Source organism: Sporothrix brasiliensis, assembly GCF_000820605.1.
Source record: "Sporothrix brasiliensis 5110 chromosome Unknown Cont13, whole genome shotgun sequence".
NCBI lineage: Eukaryota > Fungi > Ascomycota > Sordariomycetes > Ophiostomatales > Ophiostomataceae > Sporothrix > Sporothrix brasiliensis.
Window position 1 is genome coordinate 177,997 of NW_024467132.1, and position 26,945 is coordinate 204,941.

The following is a 26,945-nucleotide window of genomic DNA, read 5'->3' on the forward strand; positions in this document are numbered from 1 at the left end:
CTCCGCTCCGTCCACGTCATCCGCCTTGGCCCCGCGCCACGTGGACCGCCGCGGATGCCGCCGCCTGCAGCGTCAGCACGTCCGTCACCACATTGACCATGTGGAACCCGGCCGCCGCGTAGTCGCGTGCCTGCGCGGGCGAGCCCGCATAGACGCCGCAACAGCAGCCCTCGACGGACTGCGCGGCCGCCAGCACACGCGCCATGGCGTCCTTGACCTCCGTGGGAAACACGCCGTCGCGGATCGGGTGGCCGATGTTGTTGGCAAGGTCAAAGGGCCCGACAAAGAGCGCGTCGACGAGTGGTGCAATGGCCTCGACGTTCTCCACCGCGTCGCGCGTCTCGATCTGCACCATCGTCACAATGCTCGCGTTGGCCTGGTCGAGGTACTCTGTGAACGTCGGCAGGGCGACGGGGTGCGGGCTCGGGTCGTCCTCTTGCGTGACGCGGAAGCCCTGCATGGCGAGTGGTGAGCCGAAACCGCGGCGGCCCTGTGGTGGGAACTTGCACGCAGCGACGAATTCCTTGACCTCGTCAACCGTGCGGATAAGCGGAGCGAGAATCTGCGTCTGTCAGCGAGGCAATATGAAAAGTAAAAAAGGTGCAATATTCAACCAACGCAGAGTCAATACATACTCCATGGGCACCGCTGTCGAGAGCGCCTGATCAACCGGCCGTCAGCACTGCCATGGCACTCTGAGAAAACACCAAATCCCGGCGGAGACTCACGCTTCACCATCCACGACTGGAAGTCGGGAATCCGGACAATGGGCGACGCGCCCTCGGCGGCAATCACAGGCACAGCCGCGTGCATTTCGGCATCTGTTGGTCAGCAGGGCTCTCCGTCTCCCTCTCGTGACTGTCTGCACATCGCCTCGGGTGCCTACCATCAATCGCGCCGTGCTCGCAGTCGACCAGCACCCAATCAATCCCCGGCGTCCGTGCCAGCGTCCGCGAGATATAGGCGCCCGGCAGCATCTGCCACATGCCCAGACTGGCCTGTCCGCGTGCCGAGCTGTCGGCGCTCCGGAGGCGCGTGAACGCCTGCCGCAACGGGTTCGCCTTGCTCATGGCATCGTGGGGCAGTGGCTTGGCCGAAGTGGATGGCGCCGCGGCCTGGTACGAGCGCCGAGGTACCCGCGTAAAGTTGGTCTCAGGTAGGCCGATGTGTCGGAAGTGGCTAGGCCGACGGAGAGTGGAAACGGCAGCACTGGAAGCCATGTTGATGGCCGGCGTTTCAAAGTACGGATGTAGTAATGGCAGAGTTGGAATCTACAAAACAGGAACTGGCCAAAGACGCCCCTATTTATCGGCCATAAACGTCCCTGCGATATCGCCGTAATGAGTGATGTGCATGAGAAACACGCGAACTACGGGGCACCGCCGTTCTGGGCAGGCACGATCTTGCGGGGTAGAGCCGCTGATTTCCGTTGAGGGGGAAGGCACGATCATGTATGTTTAAGCCGACATGGCGAGAGCACCACTCGAGTGTATCTCTGCCATTTGCAATCTGTGCATTCTTTCACGATGAGGAAGTTCTTTAACCATTGATTTATACTTGTGTTACCCGTAAACCGAAAAGCTGTTGAAACAGGGACGGCCTGGGTTATTGTGCGTGTTGACTGTTGTCCTGGTCGTGGCTCAGAGCTTATCGCTGTGGCTAGTGGGCAATATGCGCCACACCTTTTCAAGCTAGCACCAAGTTATAGAGGGTCGGCACAAAAGGCAGCTACAACCGCCAACTACATCGCACTGCTTCTTTTGCGATCCCTGCACCTCACCTCCGACATTGATCGAGACGACGACCCCCGACGACGACAGCGACGCCTCACATCCCAGGAGCTTGACTACCACAGCCGCCTGCCCGGTCATCTCGACCACGGCCTCACCGCGCTCCTCCTTGACTGCCCGTCCGTCTCGCTCACGCCGACCCGCCGCCATGGCGGCCCTCTTGAACAACTACCTAGAGAGTGCGTTTGTATGGAATGTATTCCTTGGAAAGAAAATGGGCTAACGTTGTGTCTCCCTTTAGAAAAGGTCCTCGTTCTCACAGTCGACTCGCGCATCCTCGTTGGCACTCTCGCCAGCATCGACAACTCGACCAACTTGGTAAGCTTTGTTGAGCTCTCAGAGGCAGGCTTTAGCCCTCGTACGAATCTTGTGCTGACTCTTGCAGGTGTTACTGGGCACAATTGAGCGTGTTATCAACACGCCCGACGACGACGAGGCGTCTGCTGAGGTGCCCCTTGGGCTGTACCTCGTGCGTGGCGACAACGTGTGCAGCATCGGCTTGGTGGACGAGCAGCTGGACGCGTCGATTGACTGGACAAAGGTGCGCGGGCACGTCATTGGAACGACGAAGCACATATAGGGCGACGCCCACCAAGACACATCACTGAAGGAACAGTGCCGGATTACGAGAGGTCACCCATTTTGAAACTAGATACCCAGTAAAATCAAAAGGCTGCAGCCAGCTTAAAACATTTCAATAGATTCATTAAAAATATCACCAGATCGGTACGCCTGCACCGACATATTCTCAGGCAAACAGGCTCTTCATCAGGACATCGGCAAAGGCCAGCTCGCCCGGCGACCCGACGATGCGGTTGATGCGGTTGCCCTTACGCACGCTCAACCAGCCCATGGTGTCGCCGGGGACGTTGTCGTCGCCGGCTGCCGCAGCAGATGGCGCTGCGGCGGCCGGTGTCCCGGCACTGCCGTCGCTCTGCACAATGGCATTGGCTGCGACGCTGGCAAACCCTTCCGTGTGGTCGCCCGGTTTGCTGCGCTGCCGCCGGTCCACGACGTGCATGCCGCGCGTCCACTGGCCCGACGTCTCCACGCGCAGGTCCTCGGGCTTCGCCGTCGCCGTCCACCGCGGGTCGTCCCGCAGCATCATGTACCACACACACAGCGGGTCGTGCAGGGACAGCCCCGGCTCGCTGCCGTCGCCCAGGATGGACTCGATCTTGTTGAACGTGCCCACCATGAACGTCCGGCACCAGCGCGCCAGCGGACTGCCGGCCTGCTCGGCGCTTGCAATCTGCCCGAGGAAGAAGTTCTTGTTCAGCAGGTGCGGCGTCGTGATGTCGAGCGGCAGCAGCGTCAGAGACAGGGTCCGGGACAGCGTGGCGGGGTATGGCGGCAGCTTGGACGCGCCGTGCAGCGTGGGCGGCATGGTGGACGCGGGCGTGGGCGAGGTGAGGGCGTAGACGCGGGCCGCGGCCACGGCGTCGGCATAGCAGTTGAACTCGGCGACGGGCGTGATGTTGCCCTCGACGTGGACGGCGCCGCCCATGACGACGAGCTCCTTGACACGCAAGAACGTCTCCGGGTCCTCGGCGGCGGCGAGCGCCATGTTGGTCAGCGGACCAATGGCAATGATCGTGATCGTGTCGGCCGGCTCCTCTTTGAGGATGCGCAGAATCTCCTTGTGCGACGGTGTCTTGGAGGGCGTAAAGTAGGACGAGAAGGACAGCGCATCCGATGCGGCAGGGGCGTCGCCGTCAGCAAACAGGGACCGCCATGTCTCGGACGGCGTAAGGTCCGGGTGCTATGCGCGTCAGTAGGCCATCTCTTGGGGGCGGTACATAGAGTAAGACAGATGGGATGCAATCGCACGTACAGCTTCATGCACGCCATGCAGGCCGTCAGCGCCGTCTATAGGTCCGTGTTGTCAGCCAATGCCAATATGAACAGATGCAAACATCACAGGAACCCACGGAAGTGGTCGGCCATGAGCTCCTCGTCCTCCAGCGCGTGCTCGGCGCCGATGGCAACGATCGGCTTGAACGCCTTCAGACCGCCAAACGCCTTGCTCGTCCGGCCGGTCGATTCCCGCCATGCCATCTCCTTCTCCAGGACGTGGAAGAGCGCCACGACATTGCGTAGGCAGCTGTCTTGTTAGCAAGTAAAGATGCAAAGAAACACGCCGTACAGCCAGAGACCGCCGATACCGTACCCTTGCAACGGCACGTTGCCGTACGTCACCGACAGCATGACCACCTCCAAGTCCTCGGGCGACGCGCTGAGCGCCAGCAAAATGGCGAGGACATCATCAACACCTACGGACGTTAGCAAGGCTGCAGCACAACGAGCATCGCCACAATCTTCCGCCTCATCTCAACGTACCCGGGTCGGTGTCGATGATAATGCGGTTCTTGGGCGCCATGTTCTCTGTGTGCTAGGTCCCAGGGTCAGGTCCGGGGGGTCGCGTGCTCCCTGTGGTCGGCTGTGCGATCGCTTAGCTGGGGCTCCAGGGCTGCTCGTTCATGAAAATTGGCGACAATATAACCAAATAAAAATCCCGGTTGCGCTTAGCGGCAGGGTCTCTGTCGGAACTTGGCACCTACCTGTGATTCGCACGCCGTACTTTGTACTTTGCAGCCGTGCTTCTGAAATCTGGTTTCTATTCCTGCAGTTCCCGTCCGATGTGTCTCGGCGGCAGAATTCCACCTTGCGGGGGTTCGTGTTCCGCGATAAGATGAGGGGTGTGCGTCGCCGTGAAGATAGGGTATGTGACGGACTGACACAAGCCAAAACAACCAAAATTTGAAATCAAGTCAGGAAATCAAACTGCGTTGCTGAGCAAGAAAGAGTCCTATCGTCCAGGTAGAGGCTGTGATGACAAGGAAATCGAATTCGAGATATCACGAGAGCGTTATCAAGACCCGATAAAGGACCTGCTTTCTCGCTGGGAAAGAACAGCCGTCGATATCCACCGGCCGCCTGTAGAAGGCAAGACCCTATGGGGACATTTTTTCACTGTGGTTCGTGCCTTCCCGGTCGGTGTACCGGCGCAGTTCGACGTAGTGCCGAAAATCCGTTCTGCTCTCTGCGTGCGAGTCGCACTGTTTTGCACTGTGTTTGTCACCGTGCTGAACCCCTTTCCGCCCCTATTCTCCGCCCACACTTTCCACCTACGGAGCATTATTGCTTCGGTACTCCCGAGTAGAAAAGCCACGGGCTTGGCATCTCGTTTTGGTGATGCGTAACAGACGAAAGACAAGGCAAGCTGGAATGGAAACGAAAGACAGCTGTCTCTCCTCTCCTGCATACTGTCTTTCTTTTCCTTTTTTCTGTCCTCCGTTTCGACACTGTCTAGCTGGCTCCGTAGACCATTATGTGAGGCAGGAAGGACCCCATTGAGCTGCCGGACCGAACGCCCTGATTGCAGAGTGCGTCCTTCCGTTCTGGGCGGTTGAGTGGACACCGTTTCCTCCCAGCATCTCTCTCCCTTACAGAGTGTGCTCCTTCCAACACGGGCATCACCCACCTCGTCTGTCTCTGCGATGCTACATCTCCTCACAATGCCCCGTACCATGGAAATCTAAAAGTTATGACGGGTATTTCGACAAGATCTCGTCGAGATATGCCGTCACGGCCTTCAAAACCCGGGCTGGGCAGTGCGGCATACGTAATTACACCTTGCAGGTTTTGGCGGACTTGACTGCTGATTCCAGAATAGGTTGTTTCCAAGGCGCTAGCGCACAGCGCCCTTGTGCACATGTTCGCACCTTCCTCAGCACTGTTCTCCATCGCAAGCAATAAAAACAATTGCAAAATTAATGCCCTAAATCGAAACAGCCCCCAATTGTCCCCCAACAAAAGACCCTTTGTGCTGAACCGTTGCAGCACCATTAAACGTGGTGAAGCCACCTGTTTATTTCCATCGCGCATTCTCAAACTAGTTTCGCCTGATCCGTCTCCCTCCAACGCGCCCCGTCTCCATTGCCTCGTTTTGGCCCTGCCATCTATCATCTGTCCAGTAATTACTATCTTACTGCCAGCGTTGCCCTCTGTATTCTTGCCCTCTTGCTGTTCGCACCTTCCTTCTGCTCTTACTGCTCCGTCACACCTTCCCACACTACGACGTGCCTTACCCGCCAGTAACTAAAGCGTGTCCCACAAAACAGCTCCTTCCCGGTCTAGCCTCATACCCATATTGAACAACCTGTCCAGTCAGTCCCTCAGGTCCCAAAACGGCAAGGGACGTGGTTGCTGTTTCCCCATTCGCTGCGAAATACCGTGTTCTTGGTGTTTCATTTGCCTCTCTTTCCTTCCTCGCGCTTTTGCTCTTTCCTCCCCTGAGTCCCTTACCCTCCTTTTCTTGTGTCGTTCTTGCCTCTCATTTTTTGGCGCTCGCAAAGCTTTCCTTCCTCACCTTTCGAACTCCCGGGCCCTCCTTCTTCTTGTGGCGTTGCCATCACCAGTACACTCGCCCCTGCCGTGCGTGCGGCCTACCCAACGGTTTCCCTCACTCAGACCCTCCTCTCTTGCCGATCTCCCTAACCTCGACCTTTGTTGCCATCTCTAGCCTTTGTTTCGGCTTCACTTTTGCTTCCACGCATTTCTCTGCCTTGACAACCACATTCCCCTCCATTATCGTACTTTCGCAGCACTGCAGCCATCCTTTCGACGACTCCGCGACCCTTGAACGTCGATCTTCCATGCTCGACCGACGTCGCTCTTAGCATCAATTGCGCTCTCCTGCATCTGTCGACTGTTTCTCTCTCTCTCTCTCTCGTCCCCGGGCAGCCGTGAGACAACAGTTCAACCAGGAACAAGCACAGCTGCATATTACACCGGCTGTCGACCCGAGTTTGGCAGCCAGTAAAACATCTGCCGTCACACGTATCCACGTCTCGGATCCCCGGTCAAGCAAGCGCCCGAATACGAACAAGGCCACTTCGACAAACAAACCTCTTTTCGCTGTCCGACACGACATCCTCCATCCTTTCTCGACTGCACTCGCTTCCTTGTCCTCTTGCTATTGAGGCTCGCTATCAGCTTTCGACGAACCGTCTTCTTCGTTGTTTCCCTGCTCCCACCCTATCCATTCACCATCTCCAAAATCTACAACCATGGGTGTCTCCATGTCTACACTAGCCGGCTGGGTCGTTGTCCTGGGACTGTTTGGCGTCCTGGGCTACCGCGAGTTCTCGACCTCGCAGCGCATCCAGTCGAGCCGCGAGCAGCAGCGGTCGCGCCTGGAACGCCAGGCCGCGGGCGCGCAAAAGGGCTACAAGAAGGCCAAGCAGCAAAAGGAGAGCAAGCCGAAGCCGGCGACACAGGGCACGCTAGATGCCAAGCCAAAGCCACCGTCGCCAGCACCAGCACAAGCCGCCCCGACCTACAACTACAGCTCGGACGACCGCGACGCTGACCGCGACCGCGACGCCGCGCGCAACCGGGAGTTTGCTCGCCAGCTCAACAGCGTCAAGCAGGGCACCAAGTTCACAGGAAAGGCCAAGGAGGAGTCCCGCCAGAAGAGTGTCAAGCAGTCCCGCGCCGAAGAGGCGCCCGTCGCGGCTGCCGACGCCGGCGGCGTCTCGGCGGCGTCGTCCACTGCCGGCATCGACGCTGACGACGACAACTCGTCCGCTGCGACGTCGCCTGTTCTTGCCGCCGCCACCCAGGCTGGCGCCGTCGACGACATGCTCGAGAAGGCCGCGCCTGGCCCCTCTGTCCTGCGCCTGACGGGCACCGAGGAGAAGCCCAACTACAAGACGCAGAAGACCAAGGCGCCCGAGGTGGTCGAGTCCAAGAAGCAGCGCCAGAACCGCAAGAAGGCGGAGCTGGCCAAGGCCGAGCGTGAGGCTGCTGAGTCGGACCGCAAGGTGAAGCTCGAGGCCCAGCGCCGCACCGCCCGGCAAGCCGAGGGCCGTGCTGCCAAGGACGGCTCTGCATTCATGGCTGCGCAGGCCGCGTCCAACGCATGGACCGGCCAGGGCAACAACGGCAAGATGGCCTCGTCCGGTGGCCCGTCTGGCACCAACGGCTTTGTGCCCGCGCAGCCCCTTGACACGTTTGACGCGAACATCCAGACTGATGCGTCCAAGTCGTCTGTCCCGTCGTACGACAAGAACGAGGACTGGATGTCGTCGCTGCCCTCGGAGGAGGAGCAGATGGAGATTTTGCGCAAGGACCAGAACGAGGACTCGTGGAACACGGTGACCAAGGGCCGCAAGAATAAGAAGACCAAGGACGCCGCACCAGCCGCGGAGGCTCCTGCTGCTGCTGCTGCTGCGCCCGCCGCCCCTCCTCCGGCCGCGACAAAAGCCGCTCCTGTTGTTACTGCTGCCGCCGCTGCGGCCACTCCTGCGCCCGGGGCCCAGAAGCCGCGTCCCGCTGCCGCGGTTGCCTCACAGTCCTCGTTTGCTGCCCTGACCGTCGATGAACCGGCCGAGGAGCAGGAGGAGGAGTGGGACGTGTAGCCGTGTTCGTTTATGCACGGCCACAACTGTTGGGCGCGTGGCACGGTTGGGCGCTGGCGGTGGCGAGACCGTCCGCCCCTTTTAGGTTTCGTTTCCGGACGAACCCCTGTGTTATTGAAAATGTATATTAAGGGCGGCCCCAATGTACGGAGGATGATATTTTAGAGGAGGACTCGTCCTGCGGCATTGACCACGACTTGAAAAGTACCACAAAGACGAAGAAAAAAACAGACGAGACTGAAGGAAAGCCCCCTTGACGTTTGCCCTATTTGGACGATTTCGTTATTACTTCTTATTTTTTATCAGCAGATTCTACGTTTTTGGAGTCTCACTTGACTGTACACATTTTCTTGTTCTCTTTTCTGGACCTGTTTTTTTTTTTCTGTTTTCTGTTGTTTCGCTTTTCCACTGCTCTATTTCGTTTGTTTCATCCAAATTTCTACAAGGAAACCCAGACTTCAGTCGATGTTTATTTTTGCAAAAGGTAGCGAGCACCCCGCGAGCCAAATACCACAGATATCAAGAAATCAAAATTCAGTACAAATTTTCTTGACCTTGTCGTGATGAGTCCTGGCCGTTTGTGAATTGCAGCTAAAATACGTTGTAATAGTCAACTGGCTCATGAAGCTCCCAAGCTCCAGCCAATAAAATCGATGGGCGTCGACGTCACTACAGCGGGTCACATCCCACAACAAACATTGCCGACTGCAAAAACCATACAAATACCAAAGGTTTTGTTCTCAAATTCCCACTCGCCCTGACATCCGTATTGTATTCCCCCCCTTCCCCTCGCCCGCTCTTACAATGGCCCAGCCGGAGCCTGTCGACGTGCCCGCTTTTGCGGCCACCCAGCTCGAGCTGCTCGCCGCCGAGCTGCAGTCGGAAATCGCCCAGACGGCCGAGACGGTCGGCGGGCACACGCCAGCAGCACTCCAGCGGGCCGGTGTCGCCCTGATCAACCTGGTGGTCGGTGGCCGCCGCACGGGCATGGGCGGCCGGACCGTCTTGACGCTGGAAGGGGACGCGGCCACGTCGTCGAGCGACGAGCTGCCGGAGCACGGCCTGCGCACGGGCGATGTCGTCCTGGTGGCCGAGCAGCCCGGCGGCAGCGCCAAGAAGCGCGAGATGCGCGACCTCGAGAAGCGCGGCGTGCACGGCGTGGTGACCCGGGTGCGTCGGACGGCGCTGGAGGTGGCGGTGGACAACAACGACGACGGCGACGGCAGCAGCAAAGCGGCCAGCGATGAGCATGTCGACACCCTGCTGCAAAGCCGCGTGTGGCTGGTGAAGCTGGCGGACGAGGTCACGCACAAGCGCATGGCGTCGACGATGCGCGCGATCCAGAACATGCCGGCGGCCGACTACACGCCGCTGATGCGGGTGCTGTTTGGGCTGTCGTCGCCCGGGCTCGCCACGACGACGACAGCCGATGCGGACGCGGCAAACGCAGTCGAATGGGTCGACCCGACGCTCAACGACTCGCAAAAGGACGCCGTGCGGTTCGCGCTGGCGGCGCCCGAGGTCGCGCTGATCCACGGCCCGCCGGGCACGGGCAAGACGCACACGCTGGTCGAGCTCATCCTGCAGCTGGTCCGCCGCGGCCTGCGCGTGCTCGTCTGCGGGCCGTCCAACATCGCCGTCGACAACCTCGTCGAGCGGCTGGCGCCACATGCGGTTCCCATGGTGCGCCTGGGCCATCCGGCACGCCTGCTGCCCTCGGTGCTGGGCCACGCCCTGGACGTGCTGACCCAGACGTCGGCGGCGGGCGCCATTGTTCGCGACGTGCGGGCCGACATGGACGCGCGGCAGGCCGACCTCAAGAAACCCAAGCAAAAGGGAGGCCCGGCCAACAAGACGGCGCGGCGGGCCATCTACAGCGAGCTGCGCGACCTGCGGCGCGAGTACCGCGAGCGCGAACGGCGGTGCACGCGGGAGCTGGTCGGGGGCAGCAAGGTGGTGCTGGCGACACTGCACGGCGCGGGCGGGTCGCAGCTGCGGGTGTCGTCGTCGGTGGACGGCCCCGCGCCGGCGTTTGACGTGGTGGTGATTGACGAGGCGAGTCAGGCGCTGGAGGCGCAGTGCTGGGTGCCGCTGCTCGCCGCGCGCAAGGTTGTGCTGGCGGGTGACCACCTGCAGCTGCCGCCGACGGTCAAGGCGGTGAAAGCGGAAGCCAAGGTGGCCGCCACGACGAAGAAGACGACAAATGACAAGACGGCCCCGCGCAAAGAGGGTGCCGCGACTGATGCTGCCAGCCGCCTGCCGGTGGACAAGCTCTCTCTAGACGCAAAGACGGGACAGACGGGACAGACGGGACAGACAGGACAGAAGGGACAGAAGGGGTCCGCAATGACATTGGAGTACACCCTCTTTGACCGTCTGCTGGACCTGCACGGCAGCTCCATCAAGCGCATGCTGACGACGCAGTACCGCATGCACGAGCGCATCATGCGGTTCCCCTCAGACACGCTGTACGAGGGCAAGCTGGTGGCCGCCGAGAGCGTGGCGGGGCGGCTGCTGCGAGACATCCAGTACAGCGCAGACGCGGAATCCGGGGCGGCTGCCTCGACCGTGGCCGATACCGACGAGACCCGCGAGCCACTGGTGTTTATAGACACGCAAGGCGGCGAGTTTCCCGAGACGACAGAGGAGGAGGCGTCAAACAACGACGGTGATGGCAAAGACGCCAAATCGGCCAGGGCTCGCCTGTTTGGCGACAGCAAGTGCAACGCCATGGAAGCCTTGCTGGTGCGGCAGCATGTGCGCACTCTGGTGCGCGACGGCGGACTACGGGCAGCCGACATTGCCGTCGTGACGCCATACAATGCGCAGCTGGCGCTGCTGTCGGGCCCGCTCAAGCAAGAGTTCCCGGGCATCGAGCTGGGCAGCGTGGACGGCTTCCAGGGTCGCGAGAAGGAGGCCGTCGTGGTGAGTCTCGTGCGGAGCAATGCAGCGGGCGACGTGGGCTTCCTCGCCGAGAAGCGGCGGCTGAACGGTGGGTCCCTTGCCCCGGTCGTCGTACGATTCTGTTCCCGTCGTCATCCTCCAGCCAGCTAACCATAGCGCAAGTGGCCATGACGCGGCCGAAGCGATCTCTCACGGTCATCGGCGACTCTGAGACGGTCAAGCGGTACGTCGACATTGCCTCTTGTCTCTTTTGTCTCTTATTTTCATTGATCTGCTTTGCAGCTACTGACGTCTCGTGCACTGTAGAGGCAGCGCTTTCCTCAAGAGCTGGATGGACTTCTTGGAGGAGAATGCCGACTTACGGTATCCCGACGCGTCGGCCGTGGTCGCCGAGTCATGATGCCAAATGGGGACATGGTGCGCGGCCGACTAACTCGCAAGGATCTCTGGTCGGCCCGTCGTTCAAATCCGCCGGTTCTGCACTAGAGCGACTTTCCACCAACCAGACATGCGACGGCCAAAGGTGAAAGTGTGGGTGGTGATCGCCCGAATGCCCCTTTTTTCCGAAAAGATAAAGGTAAAAAAACGTGGAAGAGCGCTATGCGCCATACTGTGTAATGCCATGGAGACTGCGCCCGTCCATGCGTCGTCGCCCCATTGCAAAAAGGACCGCAAGACGCTGCACGTCTTTGCTTCGGTCTTTTCCCCGTTTCGTCCAAGCCAGGTACCTGGCGGAGTCTTGTTTCTAGTTCCAGAGGCCTTCCTTTTCAGTCGTTCTTTGGTTCCGGGTCGTCTCGATTTTTCCCTGGCCCTTCTCTATCTGGCCGTTGGATCCGGTTTGGCCGGGTCCGGTCTGGTTCGGTCCCTAATGCCTGCCATGTCGCGTCATGCCGTACTCGCACATATCAGACGAATGACGAAAGTGCCGACCAGCAGCTTCCCTTCTTTGTTCTCCTACCGTTTTGTCTTTCGTTGCGTAAAGGCCGGAGCTTCTTGTGCATGAATCGCACGACGAACGGAGTACTACTATTTCATTCCCGTCCGCCGGGCATCTCCAGGTGAGAACCAGGACAAGCGAGACAGAGTAAGGGGCTCACAGCGGACAGCTCCTCCTTCGAGACTGCGCATGGGTCGAGCAGACTTGGTCCCTGACTAGACATGGTCCGCATGGACCATGCAGCATGGGAGATGGAGTCATGGGCCGGGGGGGGCTTGCTTTCTTGTCCTTTTTTTGGCGAGTTTTCTCCGTCTTTGCTCCTCACCGACGCAAACCAGTCTGGATGCGGAAAGAAAACGACACGCAGCAAACACGATGCCCAGGGTCTGTCGGCATTTTAGTTTTTCAGTTCGGCTTGGGCACTTCAGATGGGGTCAGAGTCGCAATGCGTCTTGCATGTCTCTCGCGTGCGACTTCTTGACCTTGTTTCAGGTTTTGCATGCTAAAAGTCGACATGTCGATAAACCCAGAAATAGAATAAATAGCTAACAAAACATGTCAAAGTAAACCCGCTGAGAGAGAAAAAGAAAATAAAAAAGTAAGGGGAAAAACAAGGGGAAACACGACGTACCAAGTGCCGCTTGTGAGTCGTGTGGACTTGTGAACACGACTTGTGCCATATGGCGATGCTTCGTTCCTGTTTCTCGCAAAGGAGCTGCGTCTTCGGAGCCTCTCGTAAAAAGAAACGCTTTCGAAACCTTTCGAGTCCGTCACTCTTGTTGTCGACGTTATTTTCTGACTTGTCACTTGTCCGCTCCTCCCCTTCCTTGGCCCTGCATTGCACTTTGTCTGTCACTGTACTTGTTCTTTTGGCTCATTTCGAAACCTGCCTCCCACTTCGCCTTTGATGCAAGCTGATGCGCATTGTCCTGTTGCTCGCTCGTCCGTCTCCGCTTGTTGATTTTCGGTATGCGCTCTTCGCCTCTAGATGGCCTTGCCTGTCTGGTGCCGCTTCTTCCTTGATTTCATTGGCCTACACCGGGGAATAGACGCGCCTTTGCAACCCCCCTCGCCAGTCAATTTAGCGGACAGCGCAGATCTCTCATCCAGTCAGAGGCCCTGTACTTCGTACACGGGTAGCGCAATGCGGGACGACGTGAGGGATAAGAAAGGGTGTTGAAGAAAAGTAGAGGCGGAAATGGAAGGGATGCCCGGGCGACTGCCAAGGTAGTTTGCATGAAGAATAGCGAGAGAAGAAGAAATAGAAGCAAAGGCAAAGTACATTGCCTGGAACGGTGACGGGAGTGGCGGACAACCAACGGATCGCTGCTCTCGGTTGGGCTTGCATAGATGTGATCTATGACTTGCAGCAGGCCACGGCCATGCCCGGCTGCTTCGTTGATGCCATTCGTCCCAGACAGACAACATCTGCAACAAACTGCTTCCACATGCCGTGCCTAACGAGAAGGACAAAGCACATCCAATTGCTCATCACTTGGCTCTATATTGACCTCTGCCCTTGTGGCGAAACTCGTTTATATGAAGCACGAGGCAATGTTGCGTAGAGGCCGCTGAGAGGCTCTCGTATCGTCGTCGCTTCACAACGCGAGTCGTTGTCGTCTCTGTCTTACCTGGTTCCTGACACTCTTCAAGACGCTTTGGCCATATATTGTGCGACACATATACGACATGCACTGCGCCGCTTCAAAGTAGTCTTGTCTCGCATTGCACGTCTGTGTGTTTTTTTCTTTCTCAGTTCCCACGCCACCTACCAGGTTACCTTACCACCCCATTGGGAGCCGCTTGCAAGAGGATGCGATGCGCCACGAGTTCCAGGGCCGATCAAACAGCCTCTGGCGTACCCGGGCTCTGGGCTATTGGGGGGCTTAGGTTTCTGGGCCAAAGTCCGAGTGTCTGAGAGTCTGTTTCTGCATCTGTGTTGGATCTCTGGAGGATGCAAATGCGCTGCTTTCACATACGTGGGGTGTGGGTTGATGTCGCTGTTCTCGGTGGACCAAGAGACCGCCGGCCGGGATCTCCAAGGGCTGATGGGAGGTGGTTGCGTTTTGCTATACCGAATTCTCACTCATCAGTACTTTGCATCAGCTGAACGCCCATCTCAACCTGACAATGGACAAAAACTCGTGATCTTGGCTTCGGTCTCTCTTTTCGACTTTCAGCTCCGGGCTCTCGCCCATGAATCCTGTAAGTAATTGCACCGTGCACAACACCACCAGCGGACCAAGACAAAAGGGGGGTAAAGTGTTTTCCTTATGTTACTGTCTGTATCGCGCCAGTCGATTCAGGCACTGTAATGGAGGCTGCTCAAAAGAGGATTCGAGCAGCCGCCAAGTATTGTTCGTGTGCTGCAGTTTGACACTTTGGTGCCTTGTCTTTTTCACTCTTCGCAGAGGTTGGGGGCCAGCGCTAACATAGTCCGCCGAAGCCAAATTCTGGTCAACAGACCAGCAGCACCGTGATGTCGATGTCCCTATCCGTGCCGCGGCCATCCGATGGTGCTCCTGGACCACGATCGACTCGCCCATGGGAAGAGGGACGACTCTAGCCCGAGTCTGCATGGGCGGGAGGCCAGGTGATCAGAGAAATGCGACTGGCCAACTGGACGACTGGACGAGGTGGAAGCATTTGCCGCCGGGGGCGAATGGCGGTGCATATGTGTGCATGCCATGCAAAAAGAGTGTGGTTGCGATGGGATGTATTACGACGTAGATTTCTCCTTTTCGCCAGTCGCAGCTGCTTGCGATAATGGCAAATGCAACTATCGGACAGAAGGCAAGACCAATGGCAACAGCGGTGTCGCTCTTTCCCTTGGATGCGCCTGAAGACATCGCTCCTTCTCTACGAAAGTATGTCGCTTAGATTGTGACCATTCTGTTCTGTTGTCCTTTCCCTCTTTTTGGTTGTCATTCGTTTCCACCTTCCCCTTTACAGTAAATACTACGACACAACATGGAAGGAGCCTGTGGGCGATGAAGGGGGAAAGGAGCAAGTGGCTTCCGTTCGCCGTCAGTTGCCACGCGAGGTAGTATCTACTACCGTAATAATCGTTGTTTTGGAGTCAGTCGCTGTACATGGGCATTTGTCGTAGCTTTCTGGTCCGTTTGCCGAGACTCGAGGAGGAGAAAGAAAGAAGCAATTGGGGAGAGACAAACCCCACCGTGTGTCGCACCAAGAGCTTCTGTGCATACCGTGCCGACTCCTCCGTACTTGCCGCCCCGAGCTTTGCAGCGTTCTCTACGGACGATGTCCAACAAGGAAAGAGGCAAGGACCGGCCTTTGTTGTTTGCTCGTTCTTTCCGGCAAACGGCAACCGCTCACGTTCCTCGTTCGTGGCTTCTCTCTTTCTTCTTCTTCTTCTTTTTTTTTTAAGAGAACCTACTATTGCTCACCGTGGGGAAAGAGGAAAGAGCGCCCTCTTCTGCCGTCTTAGCCTTCCCCTTCATTTGCGCCGTACATGAGGGTTGCTGCACGTACACAAAAGGAGAAGGCGCATCCCATGCTACCTGCATGCTCTTGTCTAGTGCAATACGACCCCGCCGCCTTCTTTATTTAACTTTTGAACGTCGTAACCAGTAGCATTGCGAGAGAAGGAGCTATCGTGTTGCACGAGTCAACAAAGCTCCAAGCAAAAATGGGTCCCAAAGCCGAAATCAAGATGAAGACAAACCTTCGCAACACACCAACACAAAGCACAACAGATCCGCCCTCGCACACACGCCCTCTACCCTCTAACGTCCCCGAAGCTCCCAGTCGCGGCCTGCGAGGCTCAATTAGAAAAGACAAACGTCTGTTCGCAGAACAGACTGAAGCACTAGTTCTCCGTACGAATGAGGAACGTCTTCCGCTTCAGTTCCATGTCGAGATATGCAGACGAGACAAGAAGAGACAAGAAGAGACAAGAAGATGCAAGAAGATGCAAGAAGATGCAAGAAGATACAAGAAGATACAAGATACGGAAAAGGATGGGAACGTCAACACGCACGGGAGACCCAGCACACAAGGCAGACAAAGCAGACTCGAAACAAATGGCGCATCTGTCTCCTCAGAGTCGCACCGGGGAAAGTAAACAGCACGCCACGCGGATGGCCATTCTGCCCCGTCGTTTGTCGTCGCCGTTTGTCAACGTTTTGTCTCCGGCGCCTCGCAATTTACTTTTCCGGATGGCCACGCCGTGGGCAGCCGCCGGTACGTAAAGACTCGCTCGATTACACGTTTTAATGGCTGCATCGTGCATCGGATGGAACTCTGAGGTGGACAGGCACTGACTGTGACATTTTACTTGAGCCTTTACACTCTTTTGTCTTCTTGTCTTCGTCCTGTCTCCTCGACGTCCAACCCTTGATGCTTGGCTATGGATGCACCGCCGTCGACCGCCGTCTTGCCGACCCATCTCCACACACACCAACTCTCAACCCAAAACCCCACCGCCACTTTGTGTCCCCCCGAAAACAGCATCCCCTTTTTTGCTTGGGTTGTTTTTGCACCTCTGAAGACTCAGTTCCTTGATGGGGCTCTGGGCGTGCTGTGGCTCCGTGCAGACTTTCTGAGCTATTCTCGCTTGCCCATACCCCTGTCACAACTGCACGCTTTTGCCCTTTCCTGTCTGTCCCATCCAGAAAGCAACTCTGCGACTCTGCTAGCCCACCAAACACGCCCCCTGAGCCACTCGCGGCCGCATCCCAGAGTTCCATTGCTGCCAAAAATGGCTCCTCCAGTCGTCTTCTTCAGGGTACAGTACTTGACGATCTCCATTCGTAACCTTCCTGGGCCCGCCATTGGAGCCACTCGGTTGTTTCATGGATGTGGCCTGTGTCCTCCTCGCAAGCCCGCCAGATGTGTTGTCGACATGCTGTCCAGTCCTGGGTGGAGGGCACGGAAACAGCACAGCAATGTCTGACGGATGCGGATGGCGTGGCTTTCCGTCCATGGACATGTTCGACGGCCGGCCACATCCAAGCAAAATACAGAGTCAGCAACCACAGAAGACAATAGGATGTGAGTTGCTGCTGCAGCCCGACAAAACAAGGCACTTAATCTATTCCAGAACCATGACAGGCACGGAAGACAACCTCTGCAAGGGCAATCTCTACAAAACCACGCACGTCTAGATGCAGCCCGAACTACACGTTTTCCTGGAACAACATGAACGGCCCGTCTTTTTTTTGCCTTTTATTGCTCTGAGCTATCGACTTTCTCTGGGCGGGCTGTTCGTCCTGGTTCAGACTCAGACCGTATTGCATCTCCAGACAGCCGTAGACCTTTCTTTTGTTCTGTTCTACACGCTGCTCTGCTCTTTGCTCTCGGTCGATTGCCCCGTTCGTCGTTCCAAGTGTAGTGTACGGAGTACTTACATGCACGCACGAAATCGACGAAAGCATCCACGCCCCCTCCTCTGTTTCTTTTGTTGACCCAGACTCGCCGGGCTTGGCTCGTTATCGACAAGGGTAGTCTTCAACGTCCATCTGGCCTAGAGCTCCCCTCTTTGGCCTTTTCGGCTTTCACAAAGCTTCCGTTTCGTCAGAGCAGCACGCCTAAATCTCTTACCCACACCCCCCGGATCGACCACCGTCGCAGGTGCTGGTCAGCACGGAGCACGTACTCGATATGATACGTGATGCTGTGCCCAGGATTGCTTTGCCCAAGTGCCACCACCTTTGACAACTTTTTATTCCTTTATTGTTCTTTTTCTATGTCTCTTTTTCTCTTCTAAAGTGTTGTTCGACGAATAGTTCCCCTCCATCCCTCTCCTTTTCTTATTTTACTCCTTCTTGCATTTGCTTTCTGTGACACGCACTCTCTTTTCTTTAATGCCTTTTCCATTTTATTATTTTTCGCCTCCCGCTTTCTTCTAGCCATTGTACTTTCCCTCGTTGGCCGCCTTGTCTTTCGTCTCTGCTTTGCTTTGCTTTCTTATCTTCTCCGACACTCGCTTGCCTGTTTTTATTTTTGATTTTGTTTCCTTGGGTATCTGCCGCTGGTTCGACCAAGATCATTCCGTCACTGTCATTCTTTTACTTTTGTTCTTTAATTCTCCGTCGCCGTTGACGCTCATCACGCATCACGCATCAACCGGTACCCCTTACACTCTATTTACGGAAAAGGCGGGCGATCAACCACCCCGTCTCATTCTCCCTTCCGTCACCAAGGACCGCCCGAGACAAAATTAATAGAATCTCTGCCAGAACGGTGCATTAACTGCATTCCATTTGACATTTTCTGCATTTTGTCTAGTCTTTCCCTCGGCTCTCGCGTTACTTTTCCGTTGTCTTTTACTTCACGTCGCGGTGACTGTCCGTACGCGATCGTCGATCTGCGCTGCCCTTTTCTTGTTTCTCAGACAGCAAGCTTTCGTCAACAAATGACGTGCAGCACCACACGACGGGACGAGGTGTAAGAGGACAACAGAGGAGAGCGCTCCTCCGGTTGGGAGAGCCAGACATTCCTCGTCTCTTGCCAGCGGCCACAGATCCGCTACAAAGGACCAGCCGTTTCATTCTATATTTACACTCGACGGGACGCTTTGGTCGTTGGCTTCAGGGACCCCTCATGGACTCATAGTCTTGAGCAGCCTCTCGAGAATCCTCTGCCCACTCGTCACATAAACTCTCTCTTGAGACTCGGCCTTTCTTGCCCTTTCTTGTCCTTTCTCGTCTATTTTTTCTTCTGTTTTTTTTTTTTTTCACGTTTCATACCTGGCCGGTCTCAACTCGACTGCAACATGAAGAGAGCTACATTTTTCAAATCGGCTACTCCCTCGAGTCCGGCGCAAGCCACGGTCAAGCCAAGTCGCCAGTCGATCCGCGGCCGCATCTCGGCACCAATTCCTTTCCCCGACCCGCTCGAAACACCGGCATCAAGTGAGATTGCAGCTGCAACTCCAGCACCGGTCCCAGTTCAGGAGGTCACTGTACCGGATCCAGACTCCGCTTTGCCTACTCCGCCACCACCGCCAACCCGTGCTTCGCCGCCGCCGCCGCCCGTTGTCAGCGCGTTTTCCGAAGACCTGGAGAACTCCGAGGTTGAAATGTCAGCAGATGAAGCTGCTGATGAAGACGCTGATGAAGGCGCTGACGAAGACGAAGGTGCAGGCGCAGGTGCAGAGGCGACTTCGGACGCGGAAGAAGGAGAGGCGAAGGAAGAGGGTCATGTAGAAGGGGAGGGAAAAGAAGTCGCAGAAGCTGGCGAAGGTGGAGCTTCGATCACGGAGCTCGAAGGAGCCACTGGTTCTGAGCCCACAGAAGATGATGTCGACCAGGGCGACGGTGAAGCGGCGGACTCTGCAGAGCCAATGCCATCGTTACAATCCCCGAAAGTCAGACCAGCTGCCGCTTACACAATCGGGCACAGACGGATACCGACGGCCGATCTCTCGTCACGGCCACAACAGCTGCAACAACCGCAGCTTCCGCTCCCGGACCCCACAGCACCCCCACCGTCGTCACAGAGCCAGCCACGGCTCCAGTACAATCTTCCACAAGATCAGCCGAGCTCATTCAAGCAACCTGCGCAGTCGTCAGGCTCAAGTCCACCCCCTCTCAGTGCCGGGCCAAGTGCCGTGTCCAGCACTCGAGCAAGTGGCACCGTGAGCGCTGCCAACTCGGCTTCGTCGCCAGCCTTCCGCCACCGCACAAACCCGTCCAGCACGCTGCGATACTCGGGTGCCAGCGGCATGTCATCTGGCGGCGCCGGTACCAGTGCTGGAAACACAGTGAGCGGCAGCCCGAAGAGGAAGAAGTCAACGCTGCGTGGCGCGTTCAGTAAGCTGTTTAGTCGCCGCAAGAAAACCGACAGCCAGATTTTGCCAACCATTGCCGCAGATCCTGACAACAACACACATGATATGGACGATTCCCAACAGGGCTTCCAATATCGACAACAGCAGCAACAGCAACAGCAACAGCAGCAGCGGCAGCAGCAGCAGCAGCAGCAGCCCGCATTGCAACACCGTAGTGTGCGGTCCGACCCCACGGTGCTCGGTCGGCCGCGGGACAGCGAACCGAAACGCTCAGCCTCACTTCTTATTACAGAGTACGACCGTGCCCTCCGATCGCACTCCATCGGCCCCGACGAGATCCTGGCCATGGATAGCGCACGGAACTCTCTCCAGGTCGACTGTGGACCCGATGAAAATGCAGGAATGGAGGACAGCAGCGGTGGCCGCCGCCGTGATACAACATCGGCCCACCGCCCTTTCTTCTCACAACAAAGTAAGGCTGGACGGCGACGCTTCAACAACAAGAGCGAGACGTATGCCAACATTCTGAGTGGCAGCGGGTGGACAGGTCTTTCTCCACGGCCGGCCAGTGCACAAGGCCGTAAGAGCCAAAAACGCCTGTCCGGCTCGGATATTGTCAGTGGAAGCGCCAGCAGTGCTCTTGGTCGCAACTGGGTCACAGGCGGTGCCGGTGGCTCTGGAAGCGGCGGATTGGGCCTGTGCACGGGCACGGGGTTCAGCTTGTTTGGCGCTGCCGGCGTTGCTGGTCGCAATGGAGGTGGTGCCGCCGCTGACCCCAACGAGATCGGTCGCGCCATTACGTCCAACGGCCGGGACAGCCTGGACGCCAACAACGATGTCAGCAGCAGACGGCGGTCCCGGTCGCTTTCGAATCTGCACGCCTTGTCGTTTGACCAGGGTCAGGCTCGTGGCCGCAACGACGAGATCCGGTACTGGCGCGAGAGCTATGACCCAGCCTTCCTGTCGCCGCTGTCATCGACCCACGATACGGGCAACGATCGGGACGAAGATGACGATGAGGACAGACCGAGTGCTGGGACGGGGTATCAGGGCGACGTCCGCGGTGTACGCGACAAGCAACATGGCACGGACGGTGCTGCCTTCCACGGCGGCGACGATGATCTGACCGGCAACCTGTCCCTCCTGCAAAGCCTGCCGGACTCGCCGATTGATTCTCCCAGTGAGCAAGACGGCGAGCGCCAGAAGGGAACGAAGCAGCCGGCGACGGCGTCTCCTCAGCCGTTTTCATTTGGAAACCTGTCCAGCATTGGCACGGGACCGATGAAGATCACGCAGGCCAATAGCATGGACTCTCGCATTGGCGGTCTCGAGACGCGCATGCATCGCATGGAGCGCGTGGTCGACCAGCTGTGCCACACGGTCCCCGGGTACAAAGGCAGAGAGACGTCGGATGCAAGTGCAGAGCAGGTTCCACGATCGGTGCCTCCGTTCCCTGACGACTTTAGCGGACCTCCGGCGATTCCACCGATCCCAGCCATCTACCAGGCGCAGGCGGCCACGCCGTTTGCGTCGTCTTCGCGCTACAGCAGCAGCCGTCGGTCGGAGCATTCGGTGGACTCGTTCGACTCGGACCTGCAGCAGTCGCACATGTCGTTTGGCGATGGACAGACGTACATCGGGTCGCTGCACCCACCATCCAGCTCGGCTACACAGGCGCAGTCCATCATGGCCCCCGTCGGCGGTGCTGGCGCGCCCCTCGCACCGACTGGTGGCAGCCACTCGCCTGCTCTGCGGCCGACATCGACATCGACTGTCCGCGGTGCGACGAGCCTGCCGCAGCTGAATGCCGCCAACGACGGCAGCACGGCGGAGCTCATGGCGCAGCTCGAGTCGGAGCGCGCGGTGCGGCAGACGCTGGAGACGCAGGTCAAGAAGCTCAACGAGCGCGTGAACGCTCTGTCGACGACCATGTACGCGATGCTGCGCGATCCGGCGGCTGCCAAGCCTCGCGCCAGCCGGGAGGCGCTGGCTGCGGCGCCCAGCTCCAGCAGCCTCCGGGGTCAGTCGGCAGCGGCCTCGGCAGCGGCGGCCGCTGCACAGCTCAAGGCCGAGTCGGTACTGCAAACGGCCAAGGCGCTCGGGCACGGCGTGTCGTCGCTGTCGGCGGACGAGGAGACGGAGTCGGAAGGCGGCTTCCAGACGCCTCTGGACGGCCACTACAACTACAACAACTACGGCGACGACAACGCGCACGACACGGCCACGGGCAAGGCGGATGAGGCGACGCGCAAGAAGAAGGCGGCACGGACGCTGAGTCTGGGACAGCTGACGCTGGGCAAGAGCGCCGTGCAGGCATGATGGGTGATGTGACTGAAGTGACGTGACGATGTTGGCTTTGTGCAGCGTTCTGGTTTTGCGTGTGAATTTGGGGCCCAAGGCTTGCCGCTCTTGCCGACTCCCCCTTTCCCCTTTCCTTGTCGATTTTCTTTTATTATACCACTCTGTACAACAAACGACTACCTTTTACCTTTCGAGATGTATTATTTACTTTTCCTAGTTGGACAAACGATGTTTCGATGCATCGGTGGACTCTGTCTTCGCCCTGCAGCATATTTCTTAGCTTGCCATCTATTGTTTTCCTGTACGATTTACAGCATACTATGTTCGAATTTGAGTGTTTTTCACATATTTCTGAAGTCTGTCTCGAAATGCCTTGCGGCGTGGCAGTTAGTTGTGTTATCAGCTGTAGGCTGCCTAGCGCCACTGACCTTCTGTGTTCGGCTTAGTGGTTGTCCCCTTTTCCGCGCGTTTCCGCTGAAGACATATCTTAAGATACGCACAACACACTGCCTGAGCCGATTGCATCATTTGAGAGTGCTGAACGCGAGCAAGATGTCACAAATCCACCGAGAATAATAAGAGTCATTTTAGGAGTGTTCTGCTTCTGGTTTCATAACGGCCAAATTACGGCTGCGAGACAGAGTGCTGCTGCTTGGTCGCTCTTGCTTTGCGAACAGCACGATGCTAAGTAATTAATATAGAGTAATTCGTACTGATAGCTCCACACTTCCTTCCCAAAACAGTCTCACGTCGGTGTCTGCGATAAGGCTTTCAGCAGTCTATTTTTCTGAGGTAGTTTTACAGGTTTTACAGGTAGTTTTACAGGTAGTTTTACAGGTAGTTTTACAGGTAGTTTTACAGGTAGTTTACAGGTAGTTTACAGGTAGTTTACAGGTAGTTTTACAGGTAGTTTTACAGGTAGTTTTACAGGTAGTTTACAGGTAGTTTACAGGTAGTTTACAGGTAGTTTACAGGTAGTTTACAGGTAGTTTACAGGTAGTTTTACAGGTAGTTTTACAGGTAGTTTTACAGGTAGTTTACAGGTAGTTTACAGGTAGTTTTACAGGTAGTTTTACAGGTAGTTTTACAGGTAGTTTTACAGGTAGTTTTACAGGTAGTTTTACAGGTAGTTTTACAAGTAACTCTTAACAATGTACGTCGTCTGTAATTACACTCCGTACACCTTCTCGACCTCGTTGTTTCCTACTTCCTTTTTATAGCTTCCATGCTTTATTCTAAGCGGCTGCCGATCACTACGACATACCGAGGCGTTTCCTGGTCGCTACTTCCTGGCTGCCCGTTAGGTACCTTCCCAGCTGTCCCGCCTGCCAGCCCAGCGTCTTTCCCGCGCCGCCCGCCTGTATTTTCGGTCCGCACAGACGCCCAGCTCTCTTTCGCGCTTACTCCATAATTAACGTGTATCTCTCCCCTTCATACCCGCCTTGCAGCAACCACTTTTCTCCGACCACTTTCTCACCACATTTGCGACAACCTCTTTGCTTTGCCCAAGCATCACGACGCGACACCCACGACACGCAGCTCAGCTCGCACACCTCCGCGTCACGCTCGCGCAGCCGTCACGATGGCCACCCAGTGGATCGACTGGTCCAAGACCACCCGCTCCAAGAACTACCGCGGCTCCAACTCCTTTGCCACGTTCATGATCATTGGCCGTATGTCCTTTTGTCGGCGAACGCACGCTGTTCGCCGTCTCCCTCTCCCTCCCTCTCCCTCCATCTCGCTAACACTGTCAGCCGTCTGCTTCTTCCTCGGCATCCTGTTTGCCTTCTTCCCCTACGACTTCCCCCTGCTCTGGACGTCGGCCCCCGTCCCGCCCGCCTACTACGACCAGCTCGAGATCCACCTCAAGTTCATCCACCAGAGCCCGCCCTTTATCGCGCGCCTCCTGTCCATGGTCATTTCCGTCGGCTTCTTTGGCTTCTTCATCAAGCTCTTCCGCCCCTCCGAGGCCAACGTCCTCTTTGACGGCGCCTCCCTCGTCCTCTACCTCATCGGCACCGGCATCTACATCTCCAACATCGTCCAGGGCCTGCGCACCGTCTCCGCCGACATCTGGGACGACCCGGCCGCCTTTGCCCACTCGGGCCCCCTCTCCGGCGACGTCGTCCTCGGCCGCGAGGACTCCCTCAAGGTCCTCTCCGCCTCCAACACCATCCTGGCCGTCGTCCTCGTCGGCGTCCTCATCCTGCAGGCCGGCCAGTGGTACGCCGAGCGCCGCGAGGCCGACGACTACGAGGAGCAGGACCGCAAGGACGCCGAGGACGCCGCCGCCGCCGCTGCCGCCGCCGCCCCGAACAGCCCGACCTCGGCGAGCACCAAGAAGAAGCAGTAGAGGAGAAGCTGGAGGAGGGCGTGGTAGAGAGGAGATGGGACATGAGAAAGGGAAATGGGAAAAGAAGAAAGGAGGAAAGAGGAAGGGGAACGATCGAGTGGTCGTGGCCGAGGCGAAATGCTGCAAGACTCCGACAACGGCCGACGAATCGCAGAATAGGAGAAAACGATTTCCGGGTCATCACACATTGTATATGGTTTGCCCTTTTTTGTTCAATTTGTTTTCATTTTTTGATGTTTTGCCACGACGTATGCAATATAGTAACATGATTAAATGGCATATAAATATCAGTCAACAAGTACATAGAAAGGAGCACAATGAAAGCACAAACGAAAAAAACAAACGCCAATCCTGCCAAGAGTACTGCCTTGCAATGTTCGTCCAGTTCCAATGCAGAAAAAATGAAAGTCATCAGTTGGATGATGCTCATGCTGTGAGCGTCTATGCTAGGGGGGATGCTGTGCCCTGCCAAAACTCCGCGACAAAATGAAACAAGACAAAATGAAGTACGTCAGGATTAAAACAAAGGTAAGAAATTAAAAGGAGTGTGCTTGAAGACGGAACGTCGTCTTCCACAAACAAGAAGATAAAGGAGAGAGCTGTGTTGCGTAAAAGAGTGGCAGCCGACGCGCGAAGAAAAACGGGAAAACGGCAATGGACGACGCTGGGAACGTGGGTAATTGGCGGATCTCTATTTGGTATCTTGGGGCACAAAAGAAAGAGAATGAATCAAAGTAAAAAAGGAGTGCAAATAAAGGAGCGTATGAGCGTAGGAGTGATGACTACAAGAGAAAAGAGACTACCGCCGTCGTGATGCCGGCGACGACTGCACGCTGTTGGGCACATACGGCCGCTGGGGATCCAGGTTGGCCGCCTGCAGCAGGCTGCTAAACGTCGTCAACCGATCGTTGCTGCGGTTTCGCTGTTGCGCAGCGTCAGACGCCGTGAGCGTGTAGCTGTTGCCGTTGCCAGCCGTGTTGTTGGTCGTCGTCGCCGCCGCGGCCCGGCCCGGCGGCAGGAGTGTGCCCGGCGGGCTGATGGCAAAGTTGCCGCCAAAGGCAATGATGCTCGGGTCGACGCCCACGTTGATCTCCTCCGTGCTCGGCTCCCGCGGCTGGTGCTTTGGCTGCTGCACCCGGGGCGGCAAAGTGCGCATGCCCCGGATGGGGGGCACCGAAATCGAGTCCCGCGCCTGACGGAGGGCCAATGGAGGAGGCGACGGAGACGGCGGCGAAGGGAGCTCGCGGTCTAGGTTGGCGCCGGGCGGTGACGGTTTGCCCTTTTGCTGCTGTGCCGCGCGGCCGTTCGGATAGCCGACAGAGCCGACAGTGGAGCTGGGCGCATCACCGCTGCTCCCGATGCCACCACCAAAGCTGCTGGCTGGTGTGACCGGGCGCGAGTAGTCGCCCGAGAACGGCGGCTTGCGAATAAAGTCGGTGCGGAAGGCCGTGGCATCGCCCTGTGGCTTGGGCGAGCTGATCGAGAGCGGGTTGTTGATAATGTTGCCAAACGATGACGTCGAGCGGTTGAGCTTGTTGGCGTCCGACATAAAGTTCATTGGGTCGCGCTGCTTCATGCCGCTGCCGAGGCGGCTGCCACCTCCGCGGCCGCCGGCGCCTCCACCTCCACCTCCACTGCCGCCCCTGGTCAGACGGCGGCCACAGAGGAACCATACAGCCGCTCCCATCAGCAGCACACCCGCCAGGCCACCAACCACCCCTCCGGCTATCGAAGCGGCCGAGGCGCCGTTGGACTTGTCGTCAGCGCTGGCCACGGCGCTCTCGCTGACACCGGTGCCGGATGTGCCCGACGAGCCGTCCGTCCTTGTTGGTGCGGCCGCCGTCGCCGTGTCCGTGCCCGTGTAGACGGCGACTGTGACGGATGAATCCGCAGTCGTGGTCATCTGCGCGCCACCAGCTTGCGCGAGTGATGCTGACGCCGTGGACGTAGATTTTGATGATGATTTTGTGGAAGTTGTCGCTGTCGACGTCCCCGCTTTGGTAGCCGTCGTCGTTGGGACGTTCTGGAGCGGCGCGGCATTTTGGTTGGTTTGCATCACGCAGAGGCCGTTGCCGTTGCAGTTGTAGCCAAAGGGGCAGCAGGAGTCGCCGCACTTGGTCATGACACCGTTGAGAGCGGACGTCTTGATGGGCGCCTCGGGATGGGTCTCCGGATCTTGCTGCGACAAGTCACAGGTGATTGGGTTGATGACGGTGCAGTTTTGGCCCGTCGGGCAGCAGAGAAGCGTCGTGTTGCCAGCGAGCACATTGCAGACCGAGTTGGCAGGGCAGCAGAAGCTGCTCGGCAGTGTGAATCCCGGACATGTCGAGAAGCCGCTTGCGCAGCCAGAGGTCGCTCGATCGAAGATGGCAGCACCAAAATTGTTGACGGGGATGGAGAGGGCGTTTGCGGTTTGTATGGTGGTCCAGGAAGCTGCGGCGGCGAGCAGCCAAGCCGCCCGGAGCGGCGACTTCGTCAT

The 26,945-nt window shown here is 57.5% G+C and overlaps 8 protein-coding genes across 8 annotated transcripts; 5 read left to right on the plus strand and 3 right to left on the minus strand.

The window, feature by feature from the left end:
• Positions 1–16: 16 nt before the first annotated feature.
• On the minus strand, positions 17–1,220 carry SPBR_03508 (2,4-dihydroxyhept-2-ene-1,7-dioic acid aldolase; the record flags this gene model as incomplete). The annotated part of the gene is made up of 4 exons (XM_040761799.1): positions 17–568; positions 636–661; positions 729–821; positions 887–1,220. 4 exons carry the CDS (start codon positions 1,218–1,220, stop codon positions 17–19), a joined length of 1,005 nt encoding a protein of 334 aa, XP_040623081.1.
• A 718-nt stretch (positions 1,221–1,938) lies between these two features.
• Positions 1,939–2,370, plus strand: SPBR_03547 (U6 snRNA-associated Sm-like protein LSm8; the record flags this gene model as incomplete). Its single annotated transcript, XM_040761838.1, has 3 exons — positions 1,939–1,969; positions 2,032–2,108; positions 2,176–2,370. The coding sequence occupies 3 exons, from the start codon at positions 1,939–1,941 to the stop codon at positions 2,368–2,370; spliced, it is 303 nt and encodes a 100-aa protein (XP_040623082.1).
• Positions 2,371–2,538: 168 nt separating this feature from the next.
• SPBR_03470 (inosine-uridine preferring nucleoside hydrolase) lies at positions 2,539–4,170 on the minus strand (the record flags this gene model as incomplete). The annotated part of the gene is made up of 5 exons (XM_040761761.1): positions 2,539–3,552; positions 3,625–3,659; positions 3,722–3,894; positions 3,961–4,063; positions 4,131–4,170. The coding sequence occupies 5 exons, from the start codon at positions 4,168–4,170 to the stop codon at positions 2,539–2,541; spliced, it is 1,365 nt and encodes a 454-aa protein (XP_040623083.1).
• Positions 4,171–6,862: 2,692 nt separating this feature from the next.
• Positions 6,863–8,215, plus strand: SPBR_03495 (uncharacterized protein; the record flags this gene model as incomplete). The annotated part of the gene is made up of 1 exon (XM_040761786.1): positions 6,863–8,215. The coding sequence occupies one exon, from the start codon at positions 6,863–6,865 to the stop codon at positions 8,213–8,215; it is 1,353 nt and encodes a 450-aa protein (XP_040623084.1).
• Positions 8,216–9,019: 804 nt separating this feature from the next.
• On the plus strand, positions 9,020–11,519 carry SPBR_03427 (uncharacterized protein; the record flags this gene model as incomplete). The annotated part of the gene is made up of 3 exons (XM_040761718.1): positions 9,020–11,207; positions 11,276–11,342; positions 11,432–11,519. 3 exons carry the CDS (start codon positions 9,020–9,022, stop codon positions 11,517–11,519), a joined length of 2,343 nt encoding a protein of 780 aa, XP_040623085.1.
• A 7,276-nt stretch (positions 11,520–18,795) lies between these two features.
• Positions 18,796–22,131, plus strand: SPBR_03413 (uncharacterized protein; the record flags this gene model as incomplete). Its single annotated transcript, XM_040761704.1, has 1 exon — positions 18,796–22,131. The coding sequence occupies one exon, from the start codon at positions 18,796–18,798 to the stop codon at positions 22,129–22,131; it is 3,336 nt and encodes a 1,111-aa protein (XP_040623086.1).
• A 1,564-nt stretch (positions 22,132–23,695) lies between these two features.
• On the plus strand, positions 23,696–24,466 carry SPBR_03531 (uncharacterized protein; the record flags this gene model as incomplete). The annotated part of the gene is made up of 2 exons (XM_040761822.1): positions 23,696–23,786; positions 23,868–24,466. The coding sequence occupies 2 exons, from the start codon at positions 23,696–23,698 to the stop codon at positions 24,464–24,466; spliced, it is 690 nt and encodes a 229-aa protein (XP_040623087.1).
• Positions 24,467–25,265: 799 nt separating this feature from the next.
• Positions 25,266–26,945, minus strand: SPBR_03465 (uncharacterized protein; the record flags this gene model as incomplete). The annotated part of the gene is made up of 1 exon (XM_040761756.1): positions 25,266–26,945. The coding sequence occupies one exon, from the start codon at positions 26,943–26,945 to the stop codon at positions 25,266–25,268; it is 1,680 nt and encodes a 559-aa protein (XP_040623088.1).